This window comes from Clytia hemisphaerica, unplaced genomic scaffold (assembly GCF_902728285.1).
Source record: "Clytia hemisphaerica strain Z4C2 unplaced genomic scaffold, Clytia hemisphaerica genome assembly, whole genome shotgun sequence".
Taxonomy (NCBI): Eukaryota; Metazoa; Cnidaria; class Hydrozoa; order Leptothecata; family Clytiidae; genus Clytia; species Clytia hemisphaerica.
The window spans coordinates 1,504,681-1,520,738 of NW_027103621.1; the positions used below are offsets into that span (position 1 = coordinate 1,504,681).

General features: G+C 36.1%; 2 protein-coding genes across 4 annotated transcripts in view; one reads left to right on the forward strand and one right to left on the reverse strand.

Moving 5' to 3' along the window:
• The window catches only part of LOC136802338 (DNA mismatch repair protein Msh3-like), a 214,101-nt gene that overhangs the window by 20,501 nt on the left and 177,542 nt on the right, over positions 1 to 16,058 (forward strand). The window lies entirely within an intron of this gene.
• On the reverse strand, positions 119 to 15,940 carry LOC136802331 (poly(U)-binding-splicing factor PUF60-like). 3 transcript variants are annotated; one of them, XM_067059052.1, is made up of 12 exons: positions 15,795 to 15,913; positions 8,010 to 8,151; positions 7,349 to 7,753; positions 6,736 to 7,048; positions 6,285 to 6,405; positions 5,485 to 5,577; positions 3,599 to 3,726; positions 3,060 to 3,231; positions 2,497 to 2,623; positions 1,857 to 2,245; positions 1,464 to 1,653; positions 119 to 533 (listed from the first exon to the last, which is right to left on the reverse strand). In XM_067059052.1, the coding sequence occupies exons 4-12, from the start codon at positions 7,038 to 7,040 to the stop codon at positions 424 to 426; spliced, it is 1,635 nt and encodes a 544-aa protein (XP_066915153.1). In that variant the 5' UTR covers positions 7,041 to 7,048; positions 7,349 to 7,753; positions 8,010 to 8,151; positions 15,795 to 15,913; the 3' UTR covers positions 119 to 423. The 3 variants fall into 3 exon arrangements, with proteins under 3 accessions (XP_066915153.1, XP_066915151.1, XP_066915152.1); XM_067059050.1 differs by lacking the exon at positions 7,349 to 7,753 and having other exon boundaries at positions 15,795 to 15,940; XM_067059051.1 differs by lacking the exons at positions 7,349 to 7,753; positions 15,795 to 15,913 and adding an exon at positions 9,643 to 9,700.

Genomic DNA, 16,058 nt, shown 5'->3' on the forward strand with positions numbered 1-16,058 from the left:
AAATAATTTCAAAAAGTCAAATACACCTCCTTGCGAAAGTGATTTTCTTCCTCGTGTAAGAAAGTTTAATGGTAGTTTACATACATTTTTGGCAAACATTTTTGAAACCTCAATAACATTGGTTTAATCTTTTTTTATCTTTAAAAATTTTTCGCATAAAAATTATAAGTCAGTATTTACAAAAATAATAATGGTTTTATCTCAGAATTCGTGATGAAAGTTCGAAAAAGAAAATAGGCCTGGTTTTCATTTTTCTGAAGGGTCCTGGTGATAAAAAGGAATTGTCGACTTGAAAGTTGATTGGATTTCATTGTTGAGTTCCCATACTCCTTAAACAACCATCCAGACTCCTGACACGTTGTACAAACGAAATGTTGTGATACAGTACTTCGAAAATCACCGACATGAAAGTAAAAGACCAAATCACGCGGTGTAGTCTTGTGCTTGATATTTGACGTCATCGTACACGTGACACTGTATAGAACGACCACCAAACCACCGGCCGTTCAACGCTGATTGTGCTCCTTCCGCTTCTATAAATGGAAAGAAATATGTTAGCGTCAAATTAGTATTACTCTTTTTCGAAGGTGTTAACCTCCGTTTTTAGTACCCCAAAATCTTGACATTTTCGACTTACTTTTGATTTTATATTACTTTAGGCGTACTCTCGGGTGCCTAAACGTACATGTACGTTTATTTTTTTCGTGTCAAATTTCCCGCCTGTACGCACCTTATTAGGAACTATACGTTTATTTATTCTGAAGAATTTTCCCGCCTGTGCGTTTATTCCCTCCTGTACGTTTATTTATTTACACCCAATATCGCCCGATTCATACTTGAAAAATTTGCTATTTTTTGTTCAAGTAAGATATGTTGAAAGGCCGTTAATTACATTCGAACGTATTGTGGGAGATTTCAAGTGTTACACGAGTAAATTCGAACGTTTTGCTTATTTAGTACTTGTCATTGATCTATAAAAGATATACTTATACTTAAGTCAGTCGTTTTCGACCTGGATGCTCTACTTTTGAAAAATTGGTAGATTATTCCCTGTACGTTTATTTTAGCATGTACGTTTATTTATTTTAGCTTCGCCCTCACGAAAATTTCTGCTCGCGAAAGTTTGTACGCCTAAAGCAACAACTGAATAAACAAAGTCTTCGATCAAGAACCTTTAGGATTGACCACCTCAGCTGTAGGCCCTGATTTTGAACATGATTAATGAACATGAGTAATTGGGCCATAAAATTTAGCATTTCGGATGCCCTTTCTGTTCAGCCTTTTCGGAAAAGCTGTGTGAATTTAAAACGATTCCTAAATATATAGACTAGCCCATTGTTTGTATAAAGTTCAATTTAAAAATGTTAAATCTTTCAATCAAATCAGGAGTTTAGAATACGAAAAAAACAGTCAAGTTTAATGTAGAGGCGTACAAAAAAAATGTCAAAGGAAATGTCACTAACCTTCGGATTTTGAGAATTCGACGAATATTTTGACGATGACTTCGGCGTTTTCTTCTTCACCTTGTTTTTCTTGGTAAATGATGACTCGTTTGACTTCACCGAAACGACTGCATTCTTCATTGATCTCTTCCTCCAGGTCTTCATCAACCTCTTCCACAGACACCATGTTCCGAAGTACGATCACTGCAGACTATATATAATCAAGTAAAATCAAAAAATTATTTTCATATAAATACACATAGTACCTTTAAGTATCAGTATCGGACAAATTAAAGTACTTAAAAACGTAGAAGAGGCACAGATGAGTTGCACTATTTTAGCTGAAAACAATTCGATATCATTTCCTGGTGCGCTCCTCAAGAACCTCTTTCGGACAAGTGTCCATATACTTACAGCCGATTGTCGAGCCAGTTTTTGCATCATCATGTATCGAGCGTCTTTGCCAGAAATCTCCAACTTTTCCTCACGTTCAAGATTCCCTTCTCCAGCAGCTTTGTGGTCCATTAGTTCCTGCTTAGCTCGAGACTGGCTGGCCGTTAGTTTTTCCTCAGGTACCGGTTGGTTCCTTGGCGCCGTACCGTTAGATGTGGCCGTTGGTGGAGTCGGTTGAGCCATCGATGCTACAGGTTGGGCAGTCATTTGAGGCACACCGTTTGATATGGGGTTGGTGAGAGCGACTTGTGGTGTGGGGACTGCGGTGGAAGCAACAACCGTCTGTGGCTGTAGTGAAGCAGAGGATGCTATTTGTTGATGGTTGATTGGATTCTGAAGAAGTACACTCGCTGAAGGAAAAAGGAACAAATTTATTACTACAGTAGACAATACCACAACCGACAACCTTATTTTTTATTCGTTTACTGCACAACAAAAAGCACTAGTGCCCATTATGGAAGGGTACGATAGATTGACTTCAAAATGAAAAGTCAATGATATTAAAGAGGAACGAGATTGTGTACTTTGATATACACCATCGCGCGGAAATACATTAAGAATTTATAACTAAATTCAGTTAGAGTTATATGAAACTTCTTACCACCGTGTGAAGAGACAACCTCTTGACCTTGTAGAGTAGCTGAAATGACGTTAGCTGCCAAGATAGCAGCAGAAGGAGGTGGTCCTTGTTGTTGCTGTTCTCCTGTCGTCGCCGGTGGTGTGATGGCCTGAAAGAAAAAGGGATGACAATCATTAGTTTATGGTGACAACATATATATATCCATCCTTGATGCTGCTCTGAGAAAATAAGTAAATCGAAATTTAAGTAAATACAGTTGACTCTCTCTAATTCGATCTTTCAGGGGCTAAAAATTTTATTCGATTAAAATGAAATTCGAATCAGAGAGTAATTCAAACCACTTTCCAGCTGAGGGGGCCAACATTTTAGTTCGAATTACAGAAAGATTCGAATAATAGAGATGACTGTAGAAATTTTATGTCCCTCGCAAAATTAATCATAATTGCCAAGTCAATTTTGCACGACTGCAGTATTTGATTCAAGAAAGATATTAAAAGCCGCCTGGATTAAATACAATCAATTAATTTTGGGCCAACAACTACCCATAAACTAATATTTTTCAGCAAACCCTTCAAAAAACTTACCCTTCCGACACGAATATATTGTCCACCAAGATCAAAGAGATTCATGGCGACGATAGCATCATTAGCGGATTGTTGTGTGGAATATTCAATGAAGCCGTATCCTTTGTGTTTTCCCGTCAACTGATCAGGCGTCAATGTACACTCTGTGATAATACCAAATGCTTCGAATACACTAAAAATACATGAAAATGAATTACTTCATAGAAACAGTACTTTTTATCGAACAATTCGACTGGTTTCATGCATCATTTATGCAATCATCAGTTGGATTGAAAAAAGATTTTAAAAATGTATATATGAATTCACCGGTAAATCTCATATCTCATAAGTTGAGAAGCTGAGGCTTCTTAGCCAAATAACCTCTTTAGGAAAAAAGTTTGAGCAAATCTATTTCCAATATGGTTTCAAATACAACTTTTATCACTTGAAATGACCGAATTTATCAGCGGGAGTATAGTAGAGCAATCAAGCGAAAGTGTTTATGAAAGGGACCAGAGTGCCAACCAACCCTCTCCCTCCATAATAATGAAATCACAAACCTTTTGATATCAACTTCTGTGAGGTCAGGATGGATAGAGGAAACATAGATGCGAGCGTAGGCACGTGCTTCCTCTAGTATTTGGTCAATCCATGGTGCTGCCTGTGGAACGTTGCTTGGTCTGCCAACCTAATCATTGGAAATGAGCAAATTGGGTTAAAATTACTTGAAACAAGCTACATGCTGAATGGACCTACCTGATGATGAAAGTTAGATAGCAATACAGAGAAAAATGAAAACAATCAGTCAGAAAACATAGCATTTAGCAAAAGTGCATAACGTATTAATTTCATCATTGATTGTTGATAGGGGAGAGGGAAGGGGAGTAGAGAAAAAAAGAAATAGAAAGTTCCGGTTGCAAAAATCAGTTTTATCGACAAATGAATCATGCTTGATGGTTGGCATTGTTATCAATAATGTTTTTGTGTGAAAAAAACAAAGAATTATTAGAACAAAGTCCAATGAAAATATGCAAAACGCCGATATCCGGTATATTTCCGGCCGGAAAATTTTTCTTCTTCTCTGTCTTGGGCATTGTTAATACGCATATTTCCGGCATTTTTGGCCGGAAAAAATGTTTTTCGAAAATCAGGCTCCGTCACATTTTAGGTATTGTCATTTTGCATCAGTGTAGAAAATTTCATAAATAAATATAAAGTACAGCTCGAGAAATTCAAGAAATACTGTCTTTCCGGCAAAAATAGGTTGTTCCGGCGATTTTTAAATAGTTCCGCGTATGGTAGATTGTCAAATGGCAAAGTCAAAAAATTCAAAGTGTAGTATTGTAAAATTTAATCTATTGTAAGATATTTTGCGCAATTTTTAACATCCTAGGTAAACAATCCAGCATTCCCCGGGGACTCTTTGATTCACACTAAAGCGAAAAATGAGTAAAAATGGCATTTTTGCCCATTAAGACTATGAAAGCCCAGTAAAGGGTCAAAATAGTTTCTAAATGGTGTCGTGTCTTGTACTAATATTCAACATAAAAAGACAAAATAACCCCAGCGAGATCGCTCAATGTTTCAATTTCAAGCTAAAAAGGCTGATTTTCTCCTATTCTGGGTAGCAAAATGCATGAAAGCAGCATTTTTGAGGACCCACAACTTTTAAACTTTTTAAGGCAAACTCTTGAAATTTTCAGTAATGAAACACTTCAGAGAAAGCTCCAGGAAAAATCAAACTTGAGTTTTCAAAAATGTCCTATAAATCCATAATGGCGCCCTCTGACCCAAACCATTTTGGTTCTCCATGAGTATATCCAGAATACTTTCAACACCCAAAGATTTCGGGACACCATTTGAAACTATTTTTGAGATTTTAGTCTGAGAAAACCAAGTTTTAGCTTGAAATATTGGTATTTAGCATGAAAACTCAATTTCTAGGGCGCCATTATGGATTTTTCCGGCACATTCGGCTTTTTTCCGAAAATCGGGCTACGTCACATTTTGGGCATTGCCATTTTGCATCATTGTGCCAAAAATCAGAAAAAAATCCTGAGAAAAGCTGGTAACAGACGGAGGGACTGACGGACGAACGAACGGACATCGGTTAATTTATAGGACCTCCGAGGTAGGTCCAAAAATAATATCAAGGAAGTTCAGTTTTTATGGAATTATTATTTGAGTGGCAATTTTATCGAAATCTGTAAAAAAATCCCTAGAAAAATAGACGTGTCAACTATGAAAAATTGTCCATTCACCTGTTAAAATTGTTTGGACCCTGTAAGGGGTTATCTATGCCAAATTTCATGTTTTTGTCTCCATCTGAAGTTTTTTTGTTAAAATTATAACTATATAAATATAAGTCAATTCGCGGAAGAAACACAGAGTACCGGACACGTTCACTAGAGTACACGTCGAGTAAATATTCCAAGATAACAAATACCTTTATATTTCTACCACCCATCATGACATTGTTCATTTGTTCCAAAGCTAACTGCGCAGCCTCTGGTAGCTCATATTCAACGAAAGCGAAACCCTAGGAAACAATATAATGTTACTGAATGTTAAACAGAGTTTTGTGATTTTCTACCTTAAAGGAAGAAATTTTGGCGGGAATTTAATTTGGCGGATGGGCGAAAAAGTTTTTTCAGAGGGAATTTAATTTGGCGGATAGCTGGATAAATTAAATTTGACGAGAATTTAATTTGGCGGTTGCAGGATATTTTTGGCCAAAAGCGTTATTAAATAAGCGAAAACCTGTTTTTGGGCTTGAAAAAGCACAAATTTGGAGAACGCGCGAAATAAATTAAATTTGGCGGGAATTTAATTTGATGGGTGGAGGAAAAAATAAATTTTGGCAGGAACTTAATTTTGCAGATTTTGGATAAATCCGCCAAATCTGTCATATTTTCTTTCTGCCAAAATTTCTTCCTTTAAGGTATTCTAAAATATTGTAAACAAATAAAATAAATGCAAGTCTGAAAGAAGAAAGAACAACTTTGTAGCTACACCTTGTACTAAACTAATTACACCCTTTGGGCATAAGATATAGAGCATCATGGAACCAGTAGTCTCTTTTCGGACTTGCTTTCGTTTTATTTTTTCTGAAGTTGTTAGTTGGTCATAGCTTGTTGAAAAAAAAACAAACTAAAACTAAAAGAATACGTAAAAAAATATCAAACCTCAGCATATTTGGTGACACGTTGGTCAGATCAACAAGGATTCAAAGAAAATATTATTCACCTTATGTCTTCCAGTCGCAGCATCCCATGAGAGATCAATCATTTTGATTGGTCCAAAAGGTATGAAAGAAGCTCTTATCGATTCTTCATTCAATTCGAAATTGATGCTTCCGATATAAATCCTGTGAAAAGTTAATAGTTAAGTTAAGCGAGATACAGTAAAATTTAGTTATAGTAACTTCTGGTTGTTGAATAAATCTAAATATCAAGAAAATTGTCAATCTCAGTGCTAAATACGACTAGAATCTCGGTAACTTCTCAGAATCTTTTATTTTGTAAAAAATACCAGACTAAGAGCAGAATTACTTTAAATAATGAAGAGTGTCAGGCTAAATTCTAGAAAGGTACCAGAAAATCTTTCATAAAAATGGTTGTTTTACAACCGTTCATAACTCTTAAAGGCAGGAATGACCAGATAGTAAAAGACATGATAAATGAAGAATGTGGCTCACCTGCACATTAAAGCAAGAGCTCTAGTTCTCTGTGCTGTACTTTGCACAGTATTAAGATCTGCAGCAGCAACTATCTTCTGTTTTGAGAGAACGTGTTGCACAGACTGCTCCATAGCGAACCGTTTAGCTAAAGCAAGTTTTTCTTCTTGCTCACGTAAGATTTTGGGAAGAGCTTTCTTGGCTTCCGAAAACCGTGCTTGGAGACCGCCTCCGCCAATACCCAAGAGGAGATCTCCTTTTCCATCATCCTTAGGCTGGTTGGTTGTTAACGGTACTACCGAGTTTACTGGTTTAGGTGCTTCCATTCCCAATTCTGAAATATAGAAAAAATGAAATAGAAAAGTGTTCTTTGACTGTACTTTAATAACTATGACCCCTTGCCTTTCATAAAAGTTACTTGTTAACTTCAAGATTGTAACTACTTTAATTGGATTAAATTTTGCAGGGATTAAATCTTGCCTCTGAGCTTATCCACATTCCATCCAAATTTTAAGCTTTTGAGCTTTTGCAGGGATTTAATTTCCTAGATGACAATGCTAATTCATTAACTTTTACGTCTTTCATGTTTTGATATTTTAATTTTTCACTAATGAGACACTTAAAACTTCCTTACAATAACTCAAATCATATCCAGTAATATGCCATAAACCAAAGCACACCTTTTTAATGCAATTCGGATAAACATCCTTGAAGGATCGGAAACTTCAAGAACAAAAATATTGAAAAGAAACAAGAAAAAAGAACAATACATGATTAAACAATGCTATAATGGCAGCTGGGGGTAAATGAGTATTAATATTTTTCAAGTCATTGCTATTTCAAAAGTCAAATTTAGATTGTGTAATAAAATTTATTATAACATTTAGGGTTGAAATCCAGGACAAAAGAATGAAAAACCGCCAGAAGAGAACATTTAAAGCAGTAATCTATGGAGGTCTATGAGAGAACAGGGAACAATTTTAATAGCCAGATGAGAAAGCATCATGTAATTTAGAATGCCACGTTGATTTACCTCACTCTAAAATGAAACAAACAAAAAAAGTCTATCATTTTCTAGGTGTTCTAAAATAACATTTCTAAATTGTTGCATAAAAAGCATCATCAAGATTCCCCATTCAAGCAAGTAGCAATCTTTTCAGATTGATCAATTTTGATCTTGAAACTGTAAAAAAAACCATCCATTTTGCTTGCAACATTTATGGTATGAAACTTGTTCATAACATGTTAATAAATCAGGACGTTGTACACAGTCCATAATGATAGATGGTACCTACCTTCAGGCTTGACATCAAACATATTTCGCCTTTTTCTCTTCACTGGAGGGGTTGGGGTTGAGTCATTGTTGGTTGGTGCAATAGATTGTGTGTTTTCCAAAAGGGGCTTTGTATCAACTTCCATGTTTTGCAGGTCTTGATTCTAAAGGGTGAATTATTGAAATAGATTTTTTAATGAATATGTCTCTAAAAATAATCGATCTCACAAGTAGAAAAGTATGAATAGGAAATTCAACTGTTAATTTCTGCTAAATTTATCTGTCTTCGCATAAAAGAATTCATGTAGATAAACTTTTAGACAAACAAAAGCATATTGCTCTTAAGTCATATGTGTCATCACAAGCAACTTTAAATACGAATGAAAGATAGTCGAACGTGCGCAACGCACTGGGCTCAACTTCAGTGGCTTCAAATGATTCATAGGCCCAATTGTAGACCCCCAGATATTTACCCAATGAACAAGTGTGCCAAATTTCAACCAAATCCGACCATTTTGGAGGGCTGTAGGCTGCTTCAAAGCTTTAGCCTCGTCTTGGCAAAAAACTCGTCCCTAGGCCCCAAAAATCTAAATTTTTGAAAAATGCAAAAAGCACCCCCAGATATTCACCCAAGGAACAAGTGTGCAAAATTTCAGCCAGATCGAACAATTTTTGAAGTCTCCAGGCTGCCCCAAAATTTTAGCCTCGTTTTGGCGAAAAACTCGTCCCCAGGCCCCAAAAATCAAAATTTTTGAAAAATGAAAAAAACACCCCCAGATACTCACCCAAGGAACAAGTGTGCAAAATTTCAGCTAGATCGAACAATTTTTGAAGTCTCCAGGCTGCCCCAAAATTTTAGCCTCGTTTTGGCGAAAAACTCGTCCCCAGGCCCCAAAAATCAAAAATTTTGAAAAATGAAAAAAGCACCCCCAGATATTCACCCAAGGAACAAGTGTGCAAAATTTCAGCCAAATCGAACAATTTTTGAAGTCTCCAGGCTGCCCCAAAGTTTTAGCCTCGTTTTGGCGAAAACTCGTCCCCAGGCCCCAAAAATCAAAAATTTTGAAAAATGAAAAAAACACCCCCAGATATTCACCCAAGGAACAAGTGTGCCAAATTTCAGCCAAATCGAACAATTTTTGAAGTCTCCAGGCTGCCCCAAAGTTTTGGGACATACACACACACAGACACACAGACAGACACACACACACACATTCTCAGATTCTAACTCAACTGAAGTTGAGAATATGGAACGTTCTTGAACTTTTAGGAACGTTCTAAGAACGCTAGAGAACGTTCTTAAACATTCCTGGTCATTCCCTTTTATTTACAAGTTTAAGGATGTCTTAAAATGTTCGGAAGCGTTCCTGAACGTTCCATAACGTTCTCGAACGTTCTCAAACGTTCAATAACGTTCTTATTGAGTCAATATTAACCTTTGGACGCAAATTTTAGAACCATCGAGGACGTTCTGGAACGTTCTAGGAACGCTATGGAACGTTCAGGAACGTCTCAAGAACGCTCCGTTTTATTTGTACTTCAAATCGCTTGTGATGACACATATTTCAAATTATGATTATGGCTAAACTAGTGAAAATTTGGTCAAGATTATTATTTAAACATCACACAATGTACAGTGGCGTCCAGGGATGTACCTGTTACTGTAAGTTGGTCGAATCTCAACATCCCTCAGGTAATTCTGACACCCTTCTTTAGAGATAGGAAAAATAGGAAGGTCAGAATCACCAATAGAAAAAGATTCATACATCTAAGGCAAGACCAATTTGATTAGTTGTTTTACGGGCCCAACCAACCCTGAAATTCCAAAAATCGAAATAAAAATAAAATTGATTTTGATAGTACATTTTTTACTTTTGTTGCTTTACAGACTGCCAAATTTTCAAAATTTTGGTAGTTTTTCGAAGGTTTTGAGAATTATATGAAACATGCATATCCATCAAATGACTGACCAATCAAAGCAACAAAATTTCAAAACAAATGAACTATGCAGTTCCGCTCGCAGCTCTACTCTACCATTTTTGTTTTGATTTAACTTTGTATTTTAATGACCAGACAGGTCATTTATTTAAGGGCTATGCATGTTTGCCTCCACTGATAGTAGGGGCCACTATGTCGTGAAAAAGCTTCCCGTGTGCAGCAGCTTGTACAAAGAGATTTTATGATTGATAACTGTTCCTTGAATGTAGAATATCAAAATTTGAGAGGTGGGACCGGGTGTGACCACCTGTTGCCATGGAAACTGACGTCATTGGTTACTATGGCAACCAAAATGAAAAGTTGTCAAAATTGAAGAATTTTTGTTCCATTCGAAAGAGCATGAAAAACTGATAAAGAAAAAGGTCATAACCTACATCTGAAAATGAATATATCAGGAGATATTAAGGAAATAACGCAAAATGACGTCATAAAATGATGACGTCATCGAAAAAAAAGTTTTGGTTTTTTGGAAAGAATACCTTACAGTGAACATAAAATATTATTACGAAAAAGTCTGAAAATCCTTTTTAAGAAGTCTATTAGCCAAAATTGATATTTTTAAATTTTGCCTGTAATGTGCTGGGCTGCGCGTACCCCAAGTTCCTACCTTCGACAGGCAAAAATTGAAAATGTCAATTTTGGCCAATAGACTTTTTTTGACAAATTTTCAAACGTTTTCGTAATAATATTTTATGTTCACTGGAGAGTCCTCTTTCCAAAAAACCAAAAATTGTCGAATTTTGGCAAATTTTCATTTTCGATGACGTCATTGTTTTATGACGTCATTTTGCCTTATTTCCTTAATATCTCCTGATATATTCATTTTCAGATATAGGTTGTGACCTTTTTCTTTATCAGTTTTTCATGCTCTTTCAAATGGAACAAAAAACTTCAATTTTGACGACTTTTTTTCTTGGTTGCCATAGTAACCAATGACGTCAGTTTACATGGCAACGGGTGGTCATCCCAGCTCAACCTCTCAAATTTTGATCGTCTACATTCAAGGAATAATATTCAATCATAAGATCTCTTTGCACAAGCTGCTGCACACGGGACGTCATAGTGGCCTTTACTATGATGCAAGTTACCCAACTTTACGGTACGGGACAAATTTTGAGCGCAATCCAAAAAAATTCCCATGTAGGTAGGGAGGTCAGTCAAATTTTCAAACATCATAAAGAAAAATTAAACTAGGCTCATCTGATAGCCCTTGAGCACAAGAAAAACAATGAGGGATCAGTTCAGTTCAGTATTTCAAAAGATAATATAAGAAAAATGGATAGTGAAAATCTTGCTATTTTGGTAAAAACGCGCCCTTACCATCCAAAGCTAAATCACATATCCAGAGCGCACCAAAAAGACTCAAAATGGCACGAAAAAATAGCCTACAAAGATTACGTCATAACCATGCGGTTTGCTTGCGCAAGGTTGGATATCTCTCAACCAGCACTTTTAGAATTGCAATCGATAGTGAAGCCTTTAAAATTGGGGAAAACAAACTTTATTTTTGAAAAGCTAGTGCTTGAAATCATCCTGCATAACCATGCGGTTTGCTTGCGCAAGGTTGGAAATCTCTCAACCAGCACTTTTAGAATTGCAATCGATAGTGAAGCCTTTAAAATTGGGGAAAAAAAACTTTATTTTTGAAAAGCTAGTGCTTGAAATCATGAATCATTAAAAAAAAAAAAAAACTCTTAACCTTCATCAAAATTTTCACTTAAAGTTTAAAATATGGTAATGATCTACGTCAGGGCCTGTGGACCCACAGGTATCAAAAGAAAGCTTATTTCTTTGCACATCTTCTCCAAAAAAATAGGCCTGAAAGAACAATCACTTCAAACGCGCTCACTTCAAACGCGATGACCGTTTGAAGACAACCTGTTGGAACTTTTTTCGGTGCCGTCATCTTTTTTGTTTACATTTTTTACCTCAGGTCAGAGGAAATGTGATAACTTTAGTTGTAGAAGAGCAGTCAACTTGATTATTTTTTATTGTGTTCTCTGATAAATTTTATACTGATTTAAAAAAAGAAAGAACCATTTGGAGTGGATTATGGTAAAGATATGAGGAAAGGAAAAGAAAAAATCTCCAGACGGTGTCAATTGAACAACTTCAAACAAAAATTGCAATCGAACCAATTGAATGTAATCGAAAGCGATCGAAGAAGCCGTCCCGAAATTAATTAACCCATCGTTAGGCATCGGAATTCCTATGGGAGCTCATTTCCGAGATTTGTAAAATAGCTAAGTCGGCAAAAAAACTTTTCCCGGGGGTTTGAGGAATAAACAGAACTGTTATTGTTTGTTTTTTATTTAACCATATATTTAAATTTGCGATCAAAAATACTTAAATAAATAAGTTAATCGATCGCCTGAGGGCGATTTTAACAGTGTAGATATACAAGTCAAATCTCGTTTTTGAAATCGAAAGTAAATGTTTGACTCGCTTATCTTTATAAAATCATTAGTTTCCTTACATTTTGTCTGAATAGGAGAGATTTTAAAATTTTTTCAGGCTATATCCCATCCCCTTCCTCAAAGTGTAACTTTTTTCTCTAGGGTCTACGCTTTACTTTTGCTTTAATCATATGTGTTATGTACTGACTAATAATGGCAAAAGTTGCAGATCAAATAAAATGTATAACAGCCTTAAGTAGTCTATTGTATTCATCACTTTTGTATGGTTTATGACGTCATTCCCCTATCATTTCAATGTTCGTCTCATTTATCCATGTTCATTATGCCACATTATGCTTAGAATTGATTTACTTTAAGCGAGACAATAATTTCACAGCTGTTTTAAAACGCATGTGTAAACACTTTGTTTTTTACTACAACGATTTGGATAGTAAAATAAGTGTCCTGAATTGAAATTGCACGGCCTTTGAAACAAAACAACGATAAAGAAGTTTTTAAAGAGGTAAGGTTCACTCGACCATTTTACTCGACTTTATAATTTAGTCTAGCTGCTCTAATCTTGCCATAATTTACCAGAGATAGATCCGCATCGCAGGGTGTAAGGTAATAAGCCATCAACCTTGCCCTTCTACGACTAAACGAAAAAATGGACAAAGTGAAAATTAATTTCTTAGTGAACACTACCACCAGGTTCTTTCTCCGATGATTTTGTCGGAAATAAGCGATCGCCAACAGTGTGTTTGAAACACGCTGACCTAGTAATATTCAATATACTATCTGTATCTCTCAGGAAATAGACACTTACAGAACGACATAGTTTATCATTTGAAATACCCCCGTGTTTGGACCATTCTATCGTGGGCGCAAAATAGGGCAGAAACTAAATAGCAAGCGCTCAAGGTGAAAAGGTGAAAAGGAAAGTGATTGATATTCTTTGAAGGAAAAACGTCAGATACAAACCCAAAGACCAAAATATGTATTTTGTTGTTGAGAATTGATCCTGTGAAGATGAAAAAATTTCCGCTTTGCGTTTTTTTGGAACGCTGAAAAACTCTAATTTTGATCTTCCTTAAGGTAAAGCAGCCTAGACTAATGTTAAATTTCGTTTCCGCGCAAATTCGTCACATTTTGTCTCGATAACCTCATAACTACGGAACTTATCGTTAGAGGCAATCGAGCAAGAACAATAGAAAAAATCTTTAATTGGCTCTGTAGAAAAATTGCAAAATAGAAACTCGCTTAAATTCACAATACTGATTCTTTACCCCAAAACGAAAGTTTTCTATTTTGTAAATCTTTCTTACACTTCCCCATACGTAAAATATAGAGTACTTTTGTTTTCCCCCCAAACTTACGAGGGAAAAAAGTTAAGACTGCGTGTTGTCCTCGCGGACTTTCCCAGCGTAATTTATTTGTGTGATGTCATAATGTTAGTATTGTTCTCTTCTCAGATTATTACTGACGGCACTTCAATCGCTTACGGGATTGGACAATGGTTGACAATTGATCGTGACGTATACAACAATTCGATGACGCGGACGAATGAAAGTTCATTTTGGGTGGCTTCATAACACTCGTAAATTCTTTATTTTTCTAGTGTATTTTGTTTTTTCGTTTTAGAAGAAATACTATACGGTAGAAAATAAGGTTTTATACTATTATTTTTAAATTTGATATTTTAAATGCCTATTATAAAGAAAAATTCGTAAGTGGGCGGAAAAATAAAAACGCCTTTGTTTTGAACGCCCGACTGCAAAAATCTCGGGATTCTGGGACTTCTTTTGAGACGGGGGTTAGACATGAAAACAAAGAGCTAAGTAGAATAGTAGAATCGACTTTTTCAAACTTTAAATAGAGTGTGTAAAGTATTTTTGTAATCAAACATTATATTTTAAGTAATATTTCGTTATAAGCAAAGATAACTTGTTCGGAAATAAAAAGTCTTCATTCTTCGACCCCCGGATTTTTCATCGCATTTTTCATCGCATAATTTCTACGGGAAATCGAAAGTAATTTCATTCGGCTTGTGATGTTTGAGAGCTTGGATGTTGGGAAGCTGCAGGAATAAAGGTAAACAAATTATAGTCTTTTTTCTGAAAGAAAAATTAACATTAGTCTAGGCTGTAAAGAGGTTGCGAGATTTGGGTTAGCGAGGCAAAAAACGCAAAAAAACTGGTAAAATCGTAATCCTCAAAAATCGAAGTTCTAGCCTCACTGATTGGACACTGTCTGGAAATCTCTTTTTTTCTTTTTTTTTCTTTTTGCGCATGCAGCAAAAGATCGTGACTTTTGATCTCCCTAATGTAAGGTAATCCCACACCTGGAATTTTTTTTGCTTGTTCCAGCAAAACAACCCCATTGCACTATTTTTATTCCAAAAAAAGTTTACTTATCTCACAAATCAGCTCAATACATTTGGAAAACCGTGCCATTTTTCATTTCGGAACAATTTTGCGCAAAATCACCCTCAAAAGTCAAGACTGCCTGTCCCTAAGGCTAGGAGCAGCAGGAAGCACGACCCTGTCGACGTACCGGACAGTCTAGTGTTTTGTCCGGTGCCAAAAAGTATCCCTCAGCCGCACTGAAAATCTTTTGTCGGTTAGATTTTTCAAACTTCTGGACACCTGACACATGTCGTCATGCTTTTCAAAAATAATAGGCCATTCTAGAAAATTTTTGTTACCCCCGTTGGACGAAGTGCATTTTTTAATTTTTTCTAGCCTCAGAAATAATTTTTCTTTTCTCCAGTTTCTCAGAACAGAGCGCGCAGGGAAAGTGATATATACTATCCGTAGATCTAACACGATTTTTTTTCCTATCCGTAATTTCGTTTTCAGGGGGTATTGGGTCATTAACAGTTAGGTAGGGTCAGGGTTGCTAGTAACGGCTTGTCACTGTGCTGGGTGCATACTCGGCGCCTTGGGCCCCGCAGGGTTGCTAGTAACGGCTCGAATTTCAGTCAGGTTAAAAAAGGGGTACTTTTACCCATATTATAATAACATTACCCCCGTCTTTTTTGTCATTCTATAAGTATTTCCAAATTTAGTCTTCTGCTGTGCGAGTGTGGCTCAACGGATAGCGTGTTGGCTTCCTAATCCGAAGGTCTTTCTTTAGTGGTGGTTCGAATCCGACCCGGTGCGATGATTTGATTGGTCGAAAAATGATTGACAGGTATCAAAACTTAGTCAGAAATGAGAAACTAAGTCTCAAACAGTCAGTAGAAGCAAAGATACAGAAGAAAGATAGGAAAGGAAAAGGAGTAGAAGGAGTGTTAGATATACGGATAGTAGTTATCACCTACCAGCGCGCAGGGTCGTCAGCAATTAGCAGAGGACTCTAAACTAACCTCTCTTAAAACATCAACAAATAAAACAAATCATTCACCAACTTACTATAGTATATAAATATCAGTACTGCTTGAGTCAATAAAAGGATTGCTGTGTAGAATATTGTGAAGAATTTAGTAAAATTGTATCACAGCGGACGTTTTCTTCTTGTCTTATATGTCAGTAGGATATATTAACTTGGTCCAGTAGACGTTTTCCAATTTACCGGACCCCGACTGATTTGGAAATTTTTATGAGAAGAAACTTAGCAAACGATATGAAAATCCATTTTGATCTTGGTACGTCCCAGTTTTAAGACGTATGCCGACG